The sequence below is a fragment of the Pararge aegeria genome, chromosome 5 (genome assembly GCF_905163445.1).
Source record: "Pararge aegeria chromosome 5, ilParAegt1.1, whole genome shotgun sequence".
Classification (NCBI taxonomy): Eukaryota; Metazoa; Arthropoda; class Insecta; order Lepidoptera; family Nymphalidae; genus Pararge; species Pararge aegeria.
Genome location: NC_053184.1, coordinates 14008794 through 14033440, shown reverse-complemented (window position 1 = coordinate 14033440; position 24647 = coordinate 14008794). Strand labels below are relative to the sequence as shown.

At 36.3% G+C, this 24647-nt stretch overlaps 1 protein-coding gene and 1 long non-coding RNA gene across 12 annotated transcripts in view; one reads left to right on the top strand and one right to left on the bottom strand.

Annotated features, from left to right (window-relative positions):
* LOC120623646 (proton channel OtopLc) overlaps positions 1-24647 on the bottom strand; it is a 73946-nt gene that overhangs the window by 5710 nt on the left and 43589 nt on the right. For 6 of the 11 annotated variants that reach the window (XM_039889767.1, XM_039889775.1, XM_039889777.1 and 3 more), the window contains exons 2-7: positions 11414-11569; positions 9365-9528; positions 1354-1538; positions 1031-1260; positions 627-710; positions 45-159 (exon numbers count right to left, since the gene is read on the bottom strand). In XM_039889767.1, coding sequence (XP_039745701.1) covers positions 45-159; positions 627-710; positions 1031-1260; positions 1354-1538; positions 9365-9528; positions 11414-11542 — 907 coding nt within the window. In that variant the 5' untranslated portion in view covers positions 11543-11569. Of the gene's footprint in view, positions 1-44; positions 160-626; positions 711-1030; positions 1261-1353; positions 1539-2030; positions 2373-9364; positions 9529-11413; positions 11570-24647 lie in introns of those variants that run through there. The other 5 variants (XM_039889772.1, XM_039889773.1, XM_039889768.1 and 2 more) reach the window with 4 other exon arrangements.
* On the top strand, positions 17227-17761 carry LOC120623647. The gene is made up of 2 exons (XR_005658728.1): positions 17227-17401; positions 17689-17761. It is a non-coding gene; the product is annotated as an uncharacterized LOC120623647 (long non-coding RNA).

Genomic DNA, 24647 nt, shown 5'->3' with positions numbered 1-24647 from the left:
TATGCATTGTTACAGCATAATTTTTATGTGAAAAACAATTTTACCAATAGCACCAATTCGAAGGAAAAAGCTTCCATGACTATGTTCATTCTGGGAAGTCTTGCGACGGCGCATAGGTCGTGCCACAGGACCTGCTTCAAGCTCCACCACATCTTGTTGCTACAGAACGGTAATGTATTCAAATAATATATTAATATTCTTATAAAAAAATATTTTATAGGCATTGGGAAATACAAATAAGATTTGTTCAGTGATCAGCTTGTCTCGTAATTCGGTTCTGCAGATGGTTCTAGTGCTATTAAATTATTAGATGTATTTGTTTGTAACAGTAAATAATTGTTATTATGGCGTGCGTATAAATTAAAAACAATTTAAGATTTTTTTAAGTGAACACCAATCCTGAGGTGAGTACACACAGTATAACTATACTAAATTTAACAGGACGAACAGATCCTGGATATTTAGTTTAGCGTTGGGCTCCCGGCAAAGATAGTATAACTGGCAAGTACATTATAAGCAATGGATAAATAGTTTGCAAACAATTAAAGTACAACAGCACATCCAAAGCAGTCGGTGGTGATAAAATACGCAAATGATAAAGCGGGATTCTTCTAAGTATACCTCACCTGTTCGGAGGCATAATATTGCGCCATTTGCATTTGCAATTGTTGTTGTCGAACTTTATCACGCATCTTACGGGGATACACCTCCTGCCCAAATGATATGGAAAAAACAAAAAGTAGGCAGCATAAACAAAAAGGGGTCATGCGCCAGTAACTTCCTAACAAAGCATTTACAAAAACGTGGATTCAGTGGAAAGCCAATAAAAAAATTGCAATAGTGTGCTGATAAAATAAGTCACAAAACTGACTAAATTCACGTAATTTTACAATAATAATGTAAATAAATTAGTTATTCAACACAAAACGACATTAAGAAAATATAATGGATGTGACAAAAATGTTATAAACAATGTATTGGATGTGCTGATGATGTGCTGTTGACCACAATTGGTAAGAAGATGGCGTACCTGAAATTGACTTTGCTTTTTGTTTTCTTTGGTCTTGTCTTTTCCGGCATCTTCCTTCTTGTCTTTATCTTTGTTTTTTCCGTCTTTCTTGCCATCTTTCTTTCCATCCTTTCCATCTTTACCGTCTTTGCCTTCTTTGTCTTTGGTCTTCTTTTCTTTTTCTTTTTTCTGCTTCTTTTCTTTTGGTGGAGGTTTGGGTTTCGGTGGACTTCCGTTGCAGCATGCGCTTTCTAGAAACAGAAATATCGAAATACATTTAAATTAGTATAGAAATAACTAATAAATTTAATGTTAAGTCGATGATAATATTTTTAAATAAATACCTTGTAAAAGAAAGCAGAAGACATACAGCAAGAACAGTATGCTCATGCCATATAAATATGTGAAAAATCCTTCATAGTAGTAAAGCGGTAGGTTGTGAGTGATCACGTCACTGATAACGTATGCAATGCATACGACCACCAGAAGTTTCGCATAGATGAAACTCGAAATGATGAACAGCGAAGTTCTGTAACAAATAAAGTACAGTAGGTATACAATGGCTGAAAACTTCAGGTGTACCTATTACTAAATACCTAGGAAAACGAAAACTTTTTTTATTAGATAATAAATATTTTAATATTTATTGTTACACAACATATAAAAAAGAAACATAAAGGTGATTTTTTTTACATTAAAATAGTCACTGTGAGAACTAAATTCGCGGTAGTTATAATAGTAGGTCATGGACAAAAGAAGGTGAGAGCGCGAGATGAGAAACCGCCATAGAAACGTTAATTACCATTTTTAATCACACTGGAACTTTAGCTTATCATTAAATTATTATATAGGTGTGTAATTATAAGTTTAATCATTTTTATCAAAGATTTTTTGAGCTTTAACAAAGTAAAAATAATTAACGATTAGTAATGCAAAAAATAATCAACCAAAACCGATAATAATTACTAAAGTGGAAAATGACTTTCGATTAGAAATAAAACTTTCTATTAACAAGACCTACTTCTTAGACGGCTTCGGTTGAACGCATTTCAACTCCATCTCTTTGTTAGCGTTATTATGCTTTTCGGCGATGGCGATATCACTGCCTTGTTGCCGATGTTGACCAACTGGCAGCGTTGCCATGTTATCCACCACGTCCAGCTCTACGGTGGCCACCTTCACTTCAGCATCAGTGGGCTGGTATTTATCCTTGCCCATGGCACTTCACAAAAACTCGCGGCACTTTACAAAAAGGAAGACATTGCACAGGGCAGTGGGTTGGGGATCAGGAACAGGATAAGAAGGGTTTGCTAAGAGAGCGTTTTCTATGCAATAGACTCCGGAAGTACGAAGGTGCGGCTTTGATCTGTACCCGCGGCTGGATTGCGCCGGGAGTTGCGCAGAAATGGATGCTGCGCACAAGATCACCAAAATCAGGGGCGGCAACGACGCCCCTATATTGTAAATTGCACTCCTAATAGTAAGAGGGATTTTTATTGTATAGCCATGGGGTGGCCATGAGGGGATCATTTGGACAATGCGTAGAAAGTGCATTGTGTATGATTCTAAAAGGCACGAATACTTAAAGAAAGACTGCGTCATTTAAAATTGTATCGATCTTTTTTAAATTGCCTAACGGTAGTGGTGCAAAATGACACTATAATTTTGTATAATGACATGAGTTTAACACTCCATGAAACTGCTAATTTGATGACCAAATTTTTGAATATATGTACGTTTTACTTATTTTTATTTGCTTAATATGATTAGCATCATATTATAATTTAAGAGACCAAAAACAACCATAGCTACCGATATCTACATGCCTAATTGAAGTGGTAATAGGTAGGATAAAGCTCGATGGACCGATGGATATGGGGGTAAATGCTAGAATACAACGCTACAACTGACCAAAAAACAAAGTGAAGAAAACAAAGTAAAGTAAGGAAATACGACATCAAACGAGCCGGAGTGAGTCGCTCAATCGCATGTTGCAAGGAACAAATCCTAATTAGTCTATCAACATGAGGCGTAGGTTCTAATATTTATCAGATAAACGCGGAAGCCAAAAACTGTCAGCCCTAAATCTCGCGGCAAGCGGTCGATACAGACGCGTCTCTCCCAGTCGCTACGGGAGGCTGCGCGACCCACTGACCCGGGCCAAGTTGAAAACACCCGAAACACCCTCAGTTCTTTATCAACAGCCAAAGGCGTGCCAACCCTTGATATCTCATAAAATGTATGCGCATGGTTCAATGTCCAAGTATTAGTAGCATAATACGACTAAAGCCACATAATAGGACGTCTCAAAGGATGAAAGCGTCGCGCATGCTCGATTCAGATTGAATAGTGACCGTAACGGGTCGCTGAACTCGATCCCAGGCACAACACACTTAGAATTCTCACCCACTTTAAATAGCCAGCGGTCAGCATCGAAATGACTTAAGTCACGTATCTTTTCGAAATGGGCACATAAATTACTTGGTAGGTCAATACTAGATAGTAATTTTTCCTTTGATTACTGGTTTTATTAACTCCGACGCAAAAAGAGGAGTGTTATAAAAGCTACAGCCTGGTCTGTCTTTTTACGCCTATCAGTGTAGTACACTCAAACGAATGGACGAAACACAAACAACTATACCAAAATAGCCATAGAGACGTTATCCTAAAAAACCTATACAATTTGACGTTTATTTGCAGTATGCAGGTAAAGAGCGGTTTTTTAAGGCGGGTTTAAGGCCGCAAAGGAGTGCTGAAAAGAGCCAATAATATGAACCTGATGATGTACCAGGATTCTGCAGACTCGTAAATACAAACATATTGTAAAACTAACCTAACAATAACTAACTAACGAATACTTTCCCGAGAACCTTTTCACTTTGATTAAGTGATGCTGTGCAAAACCTTTCGCAGAGTAAACGTTATAATTGTACCCTATCTCTGTAATTGTAAGAGCTTTTGTCCGTCAGTCCATTAACAGACTGTCGCTACCCGGAGAACAATGTTCATTGGCTTCCAAACTCAAATGGCACGGGAAAAAGAAAATAAGCATTATACCTACTTTGAGGTCCAAACAATAATAAATAAATATACTACGGCTAGATGGCAATGTGTGTATTGACAAACATCGCCATCTAGCCCCAAAGTAAGCGTTGGTTGTGTTATGAGTACTGAGGTAGTTGATGAATATTTTTATGAATATAATACAAATAAATACTTATAATATACTGATAAACACCCAGGACACTGAAAAACCATCATGTTCATCTCACGAACATTTTTCCAGTTGTAGGAATCGAATCCACGGCCTTAGATTCAGAATGCAGGGCCGCTGCCCACTGCGCCAACCGGCTGTCAATAAAAATAATTTACTTTTCGTGTCTACAATATGTCAGCCATCATCATCATTATCGAACCATTTTCGGATTTCGAACTAAATCGGATTGGTAAACCTCACACGCCTTGGGAAGTGCCACGAGAACATTATGGAGAACTCTTAAGCAAAGAGGTTTCACCATGATGTTTTCCTTTACCAGTATAGTAATTGATATTTACTACATATTGGTGGTCTGATGATTAAAAAAGATTTTAGCATTGAAGTAGAGTATGAGTAGTATGCGCGATCTAAGTTGTCCTAACACTGAAGTACTCGTATGTCATGTATAAATTTGCTATTCGCACAAGCCCTAGGTAGTACCTACCTAACTTCTCCGAGAGCCAACTTCACACATGTTAGATTATGCGAACTGCACAATATGTAATTTCTGGGGTACATATAATTCTTATAACTCTCGCAGGTTAACGCTTTCCATCATTCATCAACTGAGTTTCAACATATACGGACGAAGATACCAGAAAAGTAGACATAGCTAACCAAAATCGTTTTTTAAGCCGACAAAATAGTTGTTAACTCTTGTGCAACATGACGTAGGTATTTAGTTACAAGCGGGCATTAGTTTAATTAGCGGTGCTCCACTTCTTCAGTCGATACGTTAATATCGTCACATGTCTTCTAAACAGCAACTTGTGAAACCTGTTTAACTTGATGTGATCGAAGATCGAAACAAGTTATATGCTGTATAAAACAATGCACATAGCAGGTTGTTTAATAGTCAAAGGATTAGTTATAAGTAATTGTTTGTTATTTTCTCTATTATGCATTATTTTATTGAGTTCTCTTTAACCCTTATACAAGTATAATCAGAACTGACACCGCTTTTTTTTCAAATACTATTGTGAGCTTTTATACATACTAATTTGTTAACTTTAAAACTGAGGGTTTGACTACATTATCATTGTAATTCCCGAGCGATCTAGAATTAAGACGCTCCTTGTTACCCCGATACGGTTTTGTGGGCTTTCATAAAGATAATTATCGCATTCAGTAATAATAATTAAGGGATAAATTTAAAGAAGTTAAAATAATTTATGTTCATAAAAATATATCAAAATTTAAAAAGAAAATGCACTGTAACAATATAAATATTAGAAGCAAAAATAAACTCGTTGTGCAGTTTACTAGGCTACACAAAATTGCAAATTCATTCAAGGGCAATTGTATATTATTTTATAACAAATTACCAAATGAAATCTTTGAGATGTCTCTATAAGTTCAAAGTTTATATAAAACGTAAGCTTACAGAAAAATCCTATTATAACATTAAGGATTAATTAAACGATAAAAAAGCTTGTTGTGAATTGCTCTAGCTTCATAGCTTAATTTAAATTTACTCGAAGATGGTGATAACAAAAAAATAAATTTACCCGGCTAAGTTTGTTGTGGGCTCTTCTTAGACCAGGGCGCGTTTGGAACCCTCGTAGCTTTAGATTTAAGTTGGCGAACGAAGTTATCACCATCCCGTTACAATTATGTAAACAAATATGTATGAACGCTTCATAAGTGCCTGTGATAGGCGTACATGAATAAAGAAATTTTGAATTTGAATTTGAATTTGAAGATAACCACTAAACCAACGAGTCAAATATGTGAATAGCATTTGTACATAAAGTTAAAGTAAGTATAAGTCCATCAAACTAAGTATAAAATCGCTGAGCTTGGAAGATCAAAAAGGTCTTTTGACGTAGGTACTTTGATAAACTTGATTGTAATACTTATGACTTGGGCGGGTCAGCACTGATAAAATAGGTAATAAAAATGCTTAACGTAGATGTAAACGAGATAGAGCATAATTTCTTAGTTTTGGAAGAAAGGAGAAGATTTTAAGATACATCTTAATGATTTTCGCACAGGATATCAAAAACTCAGGTATGTCTGACTAAGGACTGTTTTTGAGTTTAAAGAAGATTATTGACGACCTCCCTGGCGCTGTGGTTTTAACTTAGAAGTTCGGGGTTCAATCCCCGGGATGGGCTGTGGGAATTTATAATTTCTGAATTTTCTCTTTTCTGATCTGCTGAGAGGCGATGTCTCGTAAAAACCAATTAGAGGCATAGGTTTCGTATAACTGCGGTACCCCTTACAGGTGAGATTGCAGTCAAGGGCTGTAAATTAAAAAAAAAAGATATGTGCGGACCCCAGGTAATGTAAGGACAAGAAGAGGAAGAAAAGGAAATCCATTGAGACCTGAGATATGCGCGTTTAATCATACCAATACCTTTGGGTAAAACTAACAAAAGTAAAAATATCATATCAGGCATATCCGTTCGTAATATTTAATAATTTAATTATTGATCTTGAATTCATACGGAAAACATATGCAGTTCAGTTTTTCCCATATCTTTTATTTTCCCAGGTAACTGTGTTATTTTTCTTTCGCTACAAACCTTAATCTAGCTACCGCTTACTAGGATAAAAATAGCCAAGTTACTTAAGTGATTCGATTACGAACGAGCAGCGTTAAGTCATATATAGGTAAGTATAAAAATAAAAAAAACTTAACACGTAACTAAGCAATGTGACAACAATTAAACACCGTCTAATCAATAAAAATACCTACGCTTGTAGTAATTGTAATTGCTTTTAAAACGTTGTAGCCATTTTAATTAGGTTTAATCCTAACAATGACATAATACCGGTAACCTTGTGGTTTCTTGCATACAATGCATCATTACAATGCTTTATAGTGTCTGGTACTAAATCCGTATGCAGACTGGTGAAACAAAATTAGGCATCACGTATTTATTCTTCATAACATCGAGGCTTGTCATGGCTTCTAAGTAGGTTATTAGTTCTTAAGATGAAAATGATGATGATGACTGTGTCTTTAACACAGTCATCATCATCATTTTCATCATCATCATCATCATCTTCATATCACTCTATTGCAGGGCACGGATCTCCTCCCACAATGAGAAGGTTTTAGGCCGTAGTCTACCTCTAGCCCAGTGCGGATTACTGCGCTTGAGTCGCCTTTCAGAATATTACAAAGAACTCTCAAGCATGCAGGTTTTCTCACGATTTTTTCCAAGTTCCCGTTAAAGCAAATGATATTTATTTTGACTTAACTTTGGCACATAACTTACCAAAGATAGTGGGTCGTGCTTGGATTTAAACTCGGCTTCCAAAAAGTGAAGCTGTAGTCCTACTGGACTATCACCGCTTTTAAACACACAGTGAAGACACTGAAGTTCGTAGCTATCCCATTTTGTTTTTTTTTTTTTAATAAATAAATATACTAAGACAATACACACATCGCCTTCCAGCCCTAAAGTAAGCGTAGCTTGTGTTATGGGTACTAAGATGCCTGATGAATATTTTTATGAATTATACCTATACATAAATCCCTAGAAAATATATATAAACACCCAAACACTGGAAAACATTCATGCTCATCACACAAACATTTTCCATTATTGGGAATCGAACCTACGGCCTTGGGCTCAGAAAGCAGGGTCGGTGCAAACTGCGCCAATCAGCCGTCAAATTATTTAATTCTTTTCTTAAGCTTCATCACACAGTTCACAGTAGACAATAATTTTGAAGGACATATTAACTGGTCTTCTATATTTACATCATGCTTATCATATATTCTTATTATATATTCTCTCCCTATCTTTCTTATCGGCGACAAGAAGGCGACCTTCTTCATGGATAAAAATGTAATCTAATAGAGATTGAAGAACATTTACTCCGATCAGAATAGTTATAATCCGAGTATAAAAATATTGAGTGATAGACATTTCGCATCTGTCATTACTATGTATGAGTACGTAACGTAACATTAATGAAACATGAGAAATACTGACGTCAATAGTGTGTTGATGTTACGAATTCTAATATTCTGATATCATCAAAATATACACATTATAAATCATTTTAAAGAAGTCGATAGAACTAGGCGGAAGAACGGAAATTTGTTTTTATTGAGCATATGATCGAATGGGACTTGAAATGAACGTCGTAAACAGTCAGAAAAACTGGTGAAGTAGAATTCGTATTGTATTGTGCTGCTGTTATGCCATACACTGGCTTTTATTGTTTGGTATACAAAGGTAAACTTCAACCTTAGTTATGACGTTGGAACCAATCCCCTATTATCATGGGACATCCATTTCAAGATTACACCTCAACTATTAATAAATACATTTTGCAAAATGGGCTCTACTACTACACAATTGAACACATTTCAGAATTACCTTTTCCCATCGCACGTGTTCTTTTCATGTAGGACTGTAGGAACCATTAAATCGATTGACCATCCATTCTACGTGGATGTGCTTTGATTACAACTTCCTCCCCTTTATTTATTTTTAAATTGTCTATTGAAGATTTTTTTGTACTGGTTTTATTTGTCCCCTATGGCTTAATAGGTCAATTTATGACATGCTTGACCACTGCTCTATATATAAACTTTAAAATATTAAGTAAATAAGTCCCAATAATAATATCTTGGTTTATCATTTTAACTGTTAAGTATTTAGAAGATGAGCGTAATATAGATAAAGAAGATATGAGGGGATAGTATGTATTTTCTTGGTAAAAATCAGCATCGACTACTACTTTTTCAAGTGCCTCTTCGTCAAAAAGAAAACGTACGTTTGTTTATCCAAATGTAATAGTAAATCTTAACAACCCCGCGGCACAAAATCGCGAGTGCCACCGAGTTATTGGGCCGGAAGGTCTGACATTAGAAAAACTACCCCTCCTCCAACAATATCTATATCAATAACCAATGAACACAGGTTCCAAAATTCACAACCCTATAAATTATGGAAAACCCAAAATTTATAGGGTTGTGAATTTTGGAAAAACCTCCAAGTCAACTGTCTCAATTATCCAGCAGTGTATGTCCATTGGTTGGTTGGCATGGATAATGATGAACATTCCTTATTTAACACCAAGATATTTTTCTGGTAACTATTCATGAGCAAAAAACCGATATATGGATAACTCACTTGGCATTTTTAGGTTTGGTGTTAGGTTGACAGCAGGCGCGGTACCGCAGCACTGCTTCGGTGGGAGTGAGGGCGTCCGTCTCGTCCGCCGGCACTTCGCACTCGTCCGTGACGAGAGGAGCACGCGCCGGCGACGTATGGGACCCGTACCCGTCGGAATTCAGCTAGAAGGACAAATTGCAAACTTAGTATAATCTAGTTCACTTCATACCTTCATCAACATCATCATCATCATCCTTAGACTAATAAAGTCCCACTGTTTGACACAGGCCCTTGACTTGTTACGATTGTCCGCGAAACTGGTGCTTTGGTTGTGTTGTTAGGTGGTGAGTATAGATGATCAGTAAAGAGTTGGTCCTCTGCACCTCCTGTCGGGAATCCATTAGGATTTTCGCACGCTAAAAAAGGCTTCTAACGTACGCTGCTGGAATTGCTTCGGTAAGCGAAAGCACTCCCGTGGCTCGCGGTGACGGCAGGTGAAACATATTTGGAAGGTGGGTCTTATCTAATAAGAGTCCGGCATAACTATTGCTGCTTTTCGTGGTACCATCCCATCTCATGTATATTCTCATTCATAGATGAATAAGATTCCGACCCACCCATAATTATTAGATATTGGCTGCAACAATAACTGGCACATGTTATTGTAACCAGGATTGAAGGCTTAACTTCTCCAAAGCCTGACTAGATCTTTACTTGTACTGTGAACTTCTTGACAGTCCCACCTAACAACTTTTAGCCCAACAAGGGAATCCAGCCCAGGTCTTCGTGATCTCGTCGAACGTCCTCGAGCCAAATAGACAAACAAAGCTATTATGGTCTAGCTGCTTTAAGTTACACTACAAAAATCAGCAATGGTTAAAATGTATATGCCAACAGAATCAAAGCTTCAACCAATTCGACAATGCATTAAAAGCTGCAGAAATATTATATTTTACGACAAGAAAATATATCAAGCCCAATAAAACAAAAACGTAACAGCTGAAAATACCAGATTGAACGTAACGAAATAAATTTGTCTTCCCACTAAAATATTAGGCCAAAATTTTTACATGAACTCAGTGACTTAGTACTACTACCACTCACCGAAGTGTAAAATGGGTTAAGTACTGCTGAAAATTATTTATTCTTCAGAGATGAAAATTCTCATGTTTCTGAACGACCTCGCATGCTAGTATTAATTAATATAACGTGGAGCGATGAATATGGATTACGGTGATATAGGCAAAATAAATGGGTCAATATTCCAAGTGTAACACTTAATTTAGTTATCTTTCAGACCTTGTTCCTCTTTTGTTCACCATTTTACCGACATAAAAAAAACTCATTTTAATTTTTTTTTTAAACAATCCTAGAACCAAACCCAATTTTTTTATAAAAACAAATTGCTGGTTTCTAGGGGTTAGATTGCATCCATGTTTGAATGTTCATATCAAATAAAAAAATCGGGGATTTATTTACAAAGTTAAATAAAAAATATATTTTATTACTGGAAAATACAGCTATTTCTCTAACTAGGAAAAAATTAGAAAACATGCCGAAGTGGGAGATTGCTTACCATATTAAGTGGGTTACCGTATGAAAGATATTTATTTGTCTAACACCGTGTTTTTGTTTCCACAGAGTAATGAGAGTCATAGAGGTCCGACGAAGCCGTTTAGCCATTGAATGGGCAATCGTGCAGTACGTGCGGGTAGATGCGGGATGAAAGGACCTTACTACGGAAGACAGTAAAGTGAGAGCCAGACCGCCATGGTAACATGCATCCTTACCGGCATTCAAGGTCCCGATTCAACTACTCAAGAGACTTGCTGCATTACTTTTTTCTTGATGGTCGTTCGCTGGGCGCAATCTTGGACGCCGCTAAGGATGCAGGTTAGACGTGGTTTGGCCTCGCTTTAGAATCAGTTCTAGGCGCCGATACAATGTGAGGAACCTAGCTAGTCGATGTCTGCGTTTACCACGGGATCAAAGGCGTCGAACTACTGCATCTCTTCTGTGTTATTACAGTGTTGAAAATTGTGAAGTGTACTTATACATGATACCAACTTTGACGATAGTGCCGACCTGTGGGTCGGGGATGGGCTCAGGCTGTGTGCGTTGATCGCGCTCCACTCCGTCGACTGGTGCGCCCAGCAGCCGCTCCTTCATCTCGTGGATGTAAGGGCAACGCTGCATCGCGATGTAGAACTCGCGGACGCGCACCTGCAATGAGGAAACCATAATAACTTTTTTTATTTTTTTTATTCCCCTTCTGGCTTTACACAGATAACCAAAGTCAGGTATCCATAATACTATACTTTAGAAACAAAGCTGTGGAGATTGTATGTTTTTCACGGTTTTGGGTTGAGTTACAAGGCAGGCTAATGCCTTGTAACTAGCTAGTGGGGATTGATCTGAAGTTGGGTATATCCCTTTAGTTCTGATGACAATACAATTATCATTGATCATCGATCAACCAATAGCCTGTAACAGGCCACTGCTGGACAAATTGCATCTCCGAACGCTCGCGTTCACCCATAGTCACAATCACATGGTTTACCCATAATCACCACGCTGGGAACAGGGGTTTGTGATCGTAGTAGATGGTAGTATTTGCAGAGAACGATGCTACCTATTCTCCGTCATATTCCATTAGTCACCTCGTACGACACCCACGGGAAGAGAAAGTGGTTGCAACTGTATTCTGAGCTGCCGTCACTACACAGCGATGTAATTGATCCTTAGTCAGACTAAAACAACACGACTATGTTATAGTCTAAATGAGATCTGTCAATGCACTATATTGATTAGGAGAGTGGTGGGTTGTTAGCCTAAAAAATCTCTCAGTTTTTTTTGTTTGAACACGGTAATCATATCTATCAGAGGAATAAGAAAAATATTTTTTTTCGCATTTAATATCCCAATTTATGAGAAACTATTTAAAATGTATATTTATATAGCGAGAACGAAGTTATACTATTTCCTTTTAATTTTTATTTCCAACAGTAATAATGGTAAGGAGCCATTAATCATGAAATAAATTTTTCATTTGTTCCAATTAATGTGTTTAAAATTGAGACCTGTTTGAACTAGACCCTGTTTATTATTTAAGCAGCGTTTCTGCACTAACTGATTACCGTGTCCCGTTATGGTCACCAGGAACAGGAAACTTTTGCTGTTTGGAACACCAGACACAACTATTGAATGATTCATCGACTTTTATTTAATTTTGAGCCACAGGAGGAGAAGTTTATTTACAAGCGAAAACAAATTTTCTCAACCTTTTAAATTTCTTTATTAACGCACATCTTGGATTTAAAAAAAACAATCAATTTACAACTACTACGCTCGAGTAAGATGAAATAATATTACAATCAGTAGACAAAGGAAAATCTATAACAGTCTGAGGCATTTGACCTAGTTAGTCACTCTTCTTAACTATGTTCTCCAAAGAAAAGGACTGCAGCGGTGAGAGGTCCCGGATTCCATCCTCGGCAGGGGAATTTTGAAACTTTATCATTACTGTAATCTGGTCTGGTGAAAGGCTTTGGCCCTGACTAGTTACCACCCTACCGTTAAAAACTTCCGTCACACCCGTAACAAGTTCCGTCAATTACCACCAGTTAAGATGGCAGTCAAGGACTAACATGTAATAATGTAGTTGAATAAGAAGAATATATTTGTTTAAAATATCATTTCTCAAGAATACCTCATTTAATCAACCGTAGACCACACGTCAAATGCAGGATCTTTAATATCAAGATTATAATAGGAGGTATGGGTAGAGTTTTAACAGATCTATTATTTAAATTGTAGGTACGAACCGAAAACAAATGTAAGATATCACTTGCATACACAAAATATTTTATACCATACATAAACCTGTGCTGTAAACTGTAGCTCAAAGATCTCATCATACTCTTATTGTATCACCATTATCACCAACACAGTGTATACAGGCCTCCTAACTCATATAAGAGAAAATGTTTTGAAACTTAGACCATAGTACTCTTTTGCGAATTAGCAGAATAACTGGATTCGCATTCATGTACTGGATGTAATTTACTAAATTGAAACCCAAAAATATGTAACTGTCACAAACAACGGAAAAAGATTGCCGTAAAAGTTTGTAGTTAGTCATACTCGTATATCAATTTCAAATATACCTAATCAATTTCAGGTGCTGGAATGGCAGCCCCGCAGTGGTAAACGCAGCGTTGGCCGACCCCCGACAAAGTGGACGGACGACATTAGGCGCGTCGGAGGTAATTCAAATTCAAATTCAAAATTCATTTATTTCAAGTAGGCCTAATTAATAAGCACTTATGAAACGTCAAGTCTGTTTGTAGTGACTCTACCACCGGTTCGGAAGGCAGATTCCACTGAGAAGAGCCGGCAAGAAACTCAGCAGATTGCTCTTTTCCAACATCATTTAGTTTAGGTAGCCGCTGGATTCAAGCGGCACAAAACCATGGAATTTGGAACTCTCTACAAAAGACCTATATCCTATGTAAGATGATGATAATCAATTTCAAAAATATTCACATACCTACCCAACATTAGTTTTGGCACTTCTGATATTCGGCACTGCTGGATAGAAACGATTTAAAATCTGAAGTAATCTTATACTAACATTTAAAGCTGAAGAGTTTTTTTGTTTGTTTACTTAAACCCAGAAACTACTGGTCTTATTTGAAAAAAATATTTTAGTGTTGGAGAGCCCATTTATTTAAGAATTCTTAAGGCTTTAGGCTAAGACCAATAGGAGCAAAGCACCAAAGAAAAATGTATTAAAATCGGGGTTTTTTCCTATTGATTGCTTCCGCTACATAAACGATTAAATAATAATAAAGTTTTTTATTAGAGTCATATAAACCCATATATCAGCTTTTATATGCAAAGCAATGTATAATTAAATGTATACATGAAAAACTTACATCTAACTGAAATAGTTAATAAACTTATTTATTTCAGATGTCATAGGTTTATTAAAGTTTCGACAAAATCATGTACGTACTCGTAACAAAATGTTAAGAACTGTTAAAATTGTTCCCCTTTAAAAGTTCTAAAAGAAAATCCACAGTAGCATACATCTATCTTATAAGGTTGACTTATACGCGAAGTCGCAAGGGACCACTAAAAAATAATAAGGCACATTAAAAAGTTCTGAGTTTGTATAAATAGTATGCTTTAGTATGTTCCATAACCGTTATTTCCCTCCAGAGCTTAAATTTAAAACAAATGAACATATAGTTGATGAGCATATTACTGTGCCAGAAAGGTCATCAAAATTATTCGCATATGACTAGCTAGATAAATACTAAATCAACAGAGATCATTTTGCGAACCATTACTGATCATCAGTTAAACGTATCTCGAAATAAACGTCAGCTCCAATTGAAACCAACACGTCGATTTCATTCCATCAAAAAGTGATTTCCAACGCACGACTGAGTTATGCTCACCATTCAAACGTTAACAGTGCAGTCTCTAGGGCATTTGTTTACAAGGCAAAACAGCTATTATTATGATGGAGACCTGATTATACAAACACACAAACGTGGCATTGGTTCTTACCCGCCTGAATAAGGCGACGATATGATATAAGGCAGTGCGCACATAGAGACACTTTTATGTTTTGTGTCGGATAGAAGCTACATTAGGCTGAATATTTTTATACTAACAATCAATATGATTGTCTTAATAGGTTGGGGAAAAAGTCTTTTCGCATTCTAGTATGTATAAACCTGTAGTAAAATCTCTTTGGCTATACTATTTGTATCTGGCTGGTTTTGGTATCATTAAAAGAAGATAATTCCAAATTCAGATTAGGAAAATGTGTCATTTTTATTTGTATTTCGTACTGTGAAGATGAGTGAATCATTAGATTCACTCATCTTCACAGTACGAAATTCTTCATTAGAAGAAATTCGATACTTTTAAAATTATACTACGAAAAAGGTAAAAATGCAACGCAAGCCGCGAAAAAAAATTGCGATGTCTATGGACCTAGTGCGGGGTATGAGAGTAGCAAAAATTTGGTTTAAGCGTTTTCAATGCGAAAATTTTGATGTCAAAGATGCACTTCGCTCTGGTCGCCCTATTACTATTACTGGATCCCAAACAAAGCTTACTGTGAAACAGAAGCACTATTACGAGTTACCACCTGCCCCTGCAGATAACATTTGCAGTTGCACTGAGTTCTCGCACACACTAATACCGCCACCCACACATAAACACACTCAAGTCCAGACATTAATTAATAATTGCATTGCAAGATACTTACTTATCTTGCAATGCAATTATTATGTATGGTGGTAATAAATGGTTGAAATTTTTCATAAATGAAATGTTGGTAAGTTATTAAATTTTGGTAAACAGACAAGCACCCAACTTAGTGTCCAACTAGACTATACTTCAACAAGACAAGAAAGTCAAATTTAATTATTATATAGATTCTACTTTAAACCATGTTTGTGGACTTCAGTTTACATGAATTCGTTACTGATTCAGCAATTTAATTACCTAATTGTCTCATAATAATGAGTACGTATCGACAATGTGGTGAAGCTAATTTTATTTGTGTATCTGTCTCAACATTATCAGCCGTCTCTAACATAGGAAAGAAGGTTTTATTGCATAGACCTACCACGCTGCTCCAATATGGGTTGGTGGGTTTAACGACCATTATCATAAGTTAGTGATAATAACCGGGAGGCAGAGAGGTTAACACTGCCAATTTCCTAACTCTGTGATGGGACTAAAATTTCATTCCAGAAAAATCAAAAGCTGAAACCTGTAATGGCCTGTATAATTTACTAGCTGAATTGGCCTAGCTTTAACTTTTAACCTAGATTTCGAGTACCTTCTCGAAATCTGGGTAACGATCTGGTTACTTAACGAATAAATTAACTTAAAACTTCCCAGGAGTCTAGCTCTTAAAACTGTTTATTACTTAAAAAGGAGAGTAGTTTTACAAAATTAATGAAATATCAGTAACCACAAACGAAAAACACTTATCTGTTATATATGCGAAAATGCTATTTACCGGTTACTACTTAAGTAAAAATGTTTTTCCTTTTCTTTATAAAAATAAACTTTTCTTTGTTTTTGTTTTTCTACTAACATGTAATATTGACGGTCGATTGGCGCAGTGGGTGGTGACCCCGCTTTCGCCAATCGAAGGCTATACGTTCGATTCCCACAACTGGAAAATGCTTGTGCAATGAACATCAATGTTTTTTAGACCCAGGTTAGGTAAAATCCATTTCCTTAATCGGTTTCTATACGACATCATACCGGAACGACAGATGCCTCCGACCAAACCAGACCAGAGAAAAATCAGAAATTATAAATTACCAATTTGCCGCTGCCGGAAGCGAACCCGGGGCCTTCAACTTAAAAAACCGCATTTACCGCTGCACCAGGGAGGAAAATATTCAAGTTGTAAGATGATTTTATTGTAATTTTTAATCTGCCAGATAGATTTTATGAAAGTGACAGTAGGTACTAACACTGTAGGTTTATGCAGCTATTGGGCAAATCGACAGGAATATTGCATAGAGATAATTAAAAAGTGATTGAGTGCGTTACGGTCTCAAGGTCGTGGTTGCGGGAGTAATTATAGGCAAATGAAGTTTAACGTAACGCCTACACCTCAGGTTGATGGACTCATGGAGGAAGTTGGAGGGATGTCTTCCTTGCATACCCTGCGAAATGTCTCTGTTTATAGACGAGGATTTTCCATTACCCATCAGTGCGCCATCTTCTTGGTTAGAAGTAAATATACTATAAATAGCAAATATACTACGACAATACAAACATCGCCATCTAGCCGCAAAATAAGTGTAGCTTGTGTTATGGGTAGGGGAGGCCGGGGCTGGAAGTTCCCGGGGCACGTTGTTCCGACAGTAATAACTTTGTAAAGAAAAGAGATAGCAATACACGTGAAGTGCGTCGTTGAAGCATCAGGCGGCGCGCCACTTTGGCGGCCATCTTAGTTGCTTCGACGGCGGCGAAAGAGTGGCTGTGTGCACTGTGCTATTAGAACACCACGTGAGTAAATTTTTTCGTAATTAAACTTTTTGGTCTATTTTTCTTTATTATTGACCGATTTATGTGCATCTTTCCAATTTTAGAGTGGCATTTGTGAGGTATTTTATAGCTTGAATGTTTTTTTCAATTGAATTTGTTAAGTTGCTAGCATGACAGTTTTTATCCAAAAATATAATTTGGGGCTACAAGTTCCCTCCCAAAGGGGCTAGTTGTTCCCCGGAACAACTTACCCCAATCGATCCTTAAATTTTCTATACATTTTTACAGTATATTTTTCATTTTTTTAGGATGGTACGTACCTACAAACGGAAAACTGAGAGAGGGAAAATATCCGAAACGTTATTACGTCAAGCTGCCAATGCTGTCATACAACTGGAAATTTGCCACATGACATTACATCGATTTAACCATTAATAGTGCCCAAGAACTTCAATTTACACCAGTAAAGATGAATGCTTCAGCTGTGTTTAATCCTGAAATTGTAAAGCCTTTACCAAAGGCATCCCCAAGATTGCAGATGGCTACAAAACGCCGTATTAGAAAGACAGCTGTTTTGACCGACACGCCAGAAAAAATGCATTAGCTGAAGAACAGGTAAAGAAGAAATCAAGGAAAGACGAAGCAATTAGAAACAAGGGGAAAGAAAACAACAATAATAAAGAAAAAGGTAAAGGCAGGGGAAAAGCTCAAAAAAAGCTAAACGAAGAGTATTACAAGAAAGCGAGAGTGATAGTGATGATGAGGTTCTGGAATGGTACTGCATAATTTGTTGTGATTCATATTCAAATTCACTACCAAGAGAAAAGTGGATAGAATGTAGCTTGTGTAAAAATTGGGCACATGTTAAATGTATAAATGAAACTGATAACATTACTTATATGTGTCCCAACTGTGAGTCAGATGAAGAATTTAACGATGAATAAGAATAAAAGTTACCAAAGTTGATTACGACTGATTAAAACAAGACTGATGACTTGTCTTCATTGTAATTTTATTTCACTTAATAAAAATAATTTGATAACCTCAAGGTGATAAATAATTTGACGTTATTTGTTTAGTTATTATAATTGTAAGTTTTGATCTCACTTTCCATTAAATTTATTATTGAAGCGTTTGCAAGAAGGTTACCTATTTTGTTATGTAGTTAAAATAAGTGCAGTTATGTTTGTAAGGTTTTTAACTTGATGAATCTCTATTACAGTTGAATTAAAAGAAATATTTATCTGAAGATTGCCAGTTATATTCTGTTATCTTTTTTTAAGTTCAGTTATGGAAGTGTCAACATTTCAAAATGTTAATCTAGATGTAGCTAGTAATTTTTTTTTATTGTTTTTTTAAAGTTTATACTATTTCATAACAACGTAATGAACGTAACTATAGAAATTATTGTTTTATTTCAAAGAAACCTTATATTATCCTTTTACTTTATTTAAATTATCCAAGTGGAACAATTTGCCCCACACATGGAACAACTCGCCCCAAAGTGGGGTTAAATGTTCCTTTCCAAAATTATGCAAAAATATGCCTGTACAAAAAAATATATTGAGAAACTAGCAGAAATGACTTCACTATTACAGAGACCGATTAAGACTTTTTAATAAAATCAAATATTAAAAATTAAAATCTTATTTTTTTATCATAAAATTACATGTTATTTGAAAATCGGAACTTTCAGCCCCGGCCTCCCCTACTAAGATGACTGATGAATATTTTAATGAATAATATACATAAACACCCATGCACTGAAGAACATTTATTATCAACACACAAACATTTTTGCAGTTGTGGGAATCAAACCCATGGCCTTGGACTCAGATAGTAGGGTCGCTGGCCAGTGTGTATTGACACACCGGCCAGCGACCCTACTATCTGAGTTTTCGGCCTTCAAAAAATGATTAAAAAAAAAATGACATATGGTACTTTGTATCCCGTGATAACCAATTCCTGCAGACGGAGTACCTAATAATGCTGACACTAAAAATCGACATCTATCTTAAATACCTAATTTGCGTTTTGATATTTACCTTTCACAAAAATTCGCAATGTAGGTAGCTAAGTAGATGTTTGACTATCATTAAGCTAAGTAAATACCTAAGTTAATGACCTAACGGTATACAAATGCAAATAGCTGCTCATTTCGGGCTTAGATAAGCTGACAACCTGTTGAGCGACACTAGAATAGTGTAAAGTAACTTGTAATTACCGCGAAGGTATAATAAGTTTAACGAAACGCTAGTAAATTATACAAAATAAAATAAATAAATATCCCAGAACAAAACGCACATCGCTATCTAGCCCCATAGTAAGCGTAGCTTGTGTTATGGATACTAAGATAACTGATGAATATTTTTATTAATAATATACATAAAAACTTATAATATACTGATAAACCACCCAGACATTTTCCTTGGATCTCAGAAAGCAGGGTCGCTGCCACTGCGACAATCGGTCGTCAACTCTCAACTTTTTATATACTTGAAAATTATTTCAAGCAATTCAATAAAATGGTAGAAATTTTTTAAGCACTAATTCTATTATGGGTTTATAATTGTCATAACAAATGGAAAAAAAGACTATTTTCTCCCCACTCATTGCTTAACCTTTGTGTTAATACAACGAAGAATATAAAATTGCTTTCATGTAAACATTATAAAATAAATTTTTAACTAACTAGAATTTTGTAGAGAATGCAAATATAGTTACAGCCCGCTAGGCGGCATTAGAGCAGCATGGTGGTTTATACTCTTAGTATCTCAGTCCTTTGAGAGGAGTCCTGTGCGCGATTTTTGTTAATTATAATTTAATCGGATTTAATAATATGTAATTATATATTTCTTTCCAAAGAAAGAGATCTTCAGTGTACGAGTTTGTGTTTTTTTTTATTGACTTCTTAGTTGATTAGTCTAGCTTAGTAGGTACGATGGTCGGACTGCGCCAAGTTACCTGTTAGTCTACTGGCAAGACCGGAACATAGAAAGACCAAAAGCATGGCGGTAGTACCTACTTCCCCGCACGAACTTAAAGCTCTGCTACTCCTACACTTTTGAATGAAAACCTAGGAATATAGAGAAATAGTAGTAGGGATACAAAAGGTGGAACTCTCGAGAATTCGCTTTAAAATTTGTCCGATTAAGTTAGAACCCGTTCAGGGATCATAATGATAAGCTTTATTGCGCGACGCGGAGCAAGCTAACGACAAAAATTCATGTAACTTCATGTAGCCTTCGTAACGTGAATATAACAAAACGCAGGAGTCGCAGACATTACTCTTTATTTCACAGCTTCGTAAGCAAAAAAGAGTAGGTAGGTTCTAACAAACAATAAAAGGAATATATCATGGGGAAACAGTTACATTTTTCTCTTGATGAAACAGGGAAGCAACAAAAGCATGAACAAGATTGAGGTTGATTAAAAAACAACACGTTTCTAATTCCACCGAGGAGGGTATAAATGTTTTGAACAGAAAAGCGGACAGCGGCTGTTTTTGCTGAGTGAAACGCTTTACGTAAAGATTTATCCACATGTGACAAATTCGAAGCTTTAGCGACGTGCGCACTGATTAAAATCTTGACTTCCTCTTTTCTGATTCGCCTCTTGGCTGATAGTCCTGCCAGAGCCAGCCGGGAGTTCGGTAACTTCATTTATGTGCGTGCCTCCGAAAACACGATAACCATCAGTTGGAAATCCAAAGAGAAGTTTGAACCTTATACGCAATTATTTAAACTACTTAATTTGTGTGAGAAGATCAACAAATAATACTTTTTGATTGGTTTTTAAAAACCTTGTTTAAGATATATTTGTTTTTTTTTAATATATCTTAATCAAACTAATCCAAACGAACCCCGCCATATCGGTCTCGGTCCCGTTTTCACTAATAACGAACAAGACAAGACATTAATAAGTAACGCCTAATCTAAGAAGATTCCCGGGCATACATCAAATTTTACACCAATAGTTATCATTCATATAAGAGTTGTTGAAACGTTTTTTATCGATAGACATCGCCTAAATCATTAGGCATTCGATTTAAGCGATTCCTAGGTTTAGCGAATATGGGCATAAGACTATATCTAGGTTGCGACCTATCCTCTGTCGAATTTAGTTTTCGAGTGGTTTGCAGTTTTACATAGGTTGTTTTCTGAATTCTGTACAATTTTCCCTAATAAAAAATATTCGCTGTGTGTTTGTGCTTAGTTACGTTTATATTTAGGCAAAAACAAGCTCCAGAAATTAATAAATAATCTGAACTGCCATCATCGGATTGAAGATTAATAACTCTATCGCGTTGACAAGCACAGCTCTATAAACGGTGTTCTGAAGATTTTATATAAAAATTTAAGATTCGATTGGTAAGTATACAGATTATACAAGTTACACTGTCACTGTAGTTATCACGACATCTTATGTCTTTGACTGTGGGTGTGAACAAAACCTTACTAAATGAAATACTAGGACAGTCCCATCCGCCGGCATGTGGGTGGCACTCTTACCGTACATGGCATAATTGTCGCTGGTATTAAGGCACATTAATTTCATGATAACTTTATTGCCAAGTCTAAAATATGTGCATCAAAATGCTGTTAATGTTTTTGTTGCTGGCCATAAAGTACATTTGTAAAGAGAGAGTTTACTTACGATACTTTTAATTTACTCGAATAAGTAGCTGCAATTTAAGGTAGTGTAGTAGTAGTGTAGTAGGAACAATTGTGGAAAAGTTGTGTGTTTTTTTAGGTGATCGTTAAAAGACTTAGTTGGCTTACCTGGGCTAAATGGAAGACCCTTAAAAAAAAAAGCAACACTTCGCAAGGCATGCCAGAAACAAGTCCTACAAAGTGCTGCCTTCTGTCCATTTACCTCAGGCGTGTGTGTTATGCCTCACGTGCTAGAAACCACCAACTACGTCCTTCAGACTAGAAGACAGCAATGCTGCTTGGTCGTACTTCCCCCGAAAAGCTTTGTGACAAAAGGTTTTTAGCCTATGTACACTGTCAATGACTATGACACTGTCTACACTTTTTAAACGATGTCGGCATTTACCTCGGGATCAAAGACGCCAACTTCCCCCTCCTCTTTATACTGTTATTTTAAGTTAGTTGAAAAAGAGTACTCCTTTCTAGGAGAGCACTCTCATTAAAAGTATCACAGTTAAATTTACAGAAATGTTTATAAACTGAAATTATGTGGGTCTACCTACATTTTAGTTTTAATATGAAAGTAATGTAAAACCAAACGTAATTATTTTAATGGCTTGAAATTGCATTTACCGCATTTGTACCGTGCGTATGAAAGTGTTTTTATTATTGTTTAAATATTACATAGGACCATAACACAGTCAATATTATGGTTGTTTCTGCGTACTTTTTTATGAAAACATTGTGAAGTTATAACACCGTAATATGTCTAACGCCTTTCAACCGGGCCTTTCTGGCTTAAGCAGTAAAGGAATAGCTTAGTAAGCATTTACAGTGAGTAAAATTAAACTACTGTATCTCTTCATTCATCGTTATCAACCCAACGCTGGCCAAGTGCGGAACGGTCGACTTCACACTATTGAGAACGTTATGGAGAACTCTTGGACAAGCAGGTTCCCTCAAAACGCTCACTGCTAAAGCTCGTGATATTTGAATTGCTTAAATTAAAATCGCTTAAAAACTCACATTAACTCCAAAAAGTTACAGGGGATGAGACCGTGATGCCAACACGGTCTCTCCGAAAGGGAAGCCGTAACATCTAGGCTTATAATACTGCTAAAAGTGTGCCATAGTAGAAATATTCTTTATTGTAAGAGGATTAAACAAAAATAAAAATAATTTATTCACAAGAATGTTTTAAATTTTCTATTGACTATTGACTATTGACTAAATCTACTGTCCCTGATTTAGGTAAAAACCTGTATTACAGGCAGGATTGCGGCAATTTTATTGCACCAACCATTCAATTACAATATGAAACTTATTAATGATACAATTATTATTATGGGTGTGAGAATCTGTTTACTGTGAGCTAGTGCCAGCTTTTCATCTTTATTATTAGACCGTCCGTGATACTGTACCGATTTGTCATCAAGAGTTCGTGGCTCTGAAATTTCAGTTTAATTGGAGCACTGGAATTCGTTTCCAAAGAAACTTTCGTGCTTTTCGGTTTTCCGCTGACCATCAAGGTGGACTTGGCGGCTTGGTGGCTTGCTCCGTCAATTATTAGATATTAAAAAATCCTCTTCTTTCATAGGATAAGGATTTGGAGCCGCGAGGAGTGTCTGCCTTCAAGTTGCTCCAATGCAATTTAGCTTTAAATATTATAAGCCTATGTTATAACAGTTACCAGAATCGACGGCATTCAAGACCAATACTAACTCCGGGATCGCCCTTATAATTTGTGCAACGATTCTGGAATCGAACCTAAGACCTGGGGGTAGTCAAATATGTTTACCAGTATGGACAGTAAGATAGCAACAGATATAAGGTCGATATTTTATCGAACATTAGCCTGTGCCTGTTGCTGCGCCCGCGTTGAACGTTTTTTTCTTTTTTTAAGCTTTTGATTTTAAAGTATTCTTTGTTTGTCTCCAGGATACAATCTAATTCTGAACGAAATTATGTGACGGTTAGGTTTTATAAAACAAAGGTTAATATTATGAATACGTCGGGATATTTTCCTGGGTTAAAAAGTATCCTTTGCCTGTTTTGAGGGTGCGAGCTCTGTGCCAAATTTAACATCGGTAGAGTGGTTGAGCCGAACATAAGTAAAAAATAAAAAAACATAAACACACACATCACATCTATTACTATACGGATATGGATGATAATGACTTGTACAATGTTTAGCGACATAATATATCTTACATTAAAAGTCGCTACCAACAAAACATTTTAACAAATGACATTTTATACTCATACCTAGAAACTATCGACATAATAATTGATTAAAAAATATTTCTGCGAAATATTGGTACCGCATACTGGCTTTTTGCTACCACACTAGTTGTAGGCCACACAATCGATTCAGTTAAATGAGGGCAATGTGCCACTGGACTGCACAGTGACAGAAACTCAACACGGCTCCACATGTTGGAACCAATTATTGGGCCAATGTTGTTTGAATACCAAAAAATGCAGACGCCAGTCATTATTGGTCAAGTTTTCGTATTTAAATATTTGCTAAAGCGGCCTTCGTGGTGACCAAGATCAGAATTATGTGCATTTTTCTAAAAATAATCAATTAAATATCACTTGCTTCAACGGTGAAG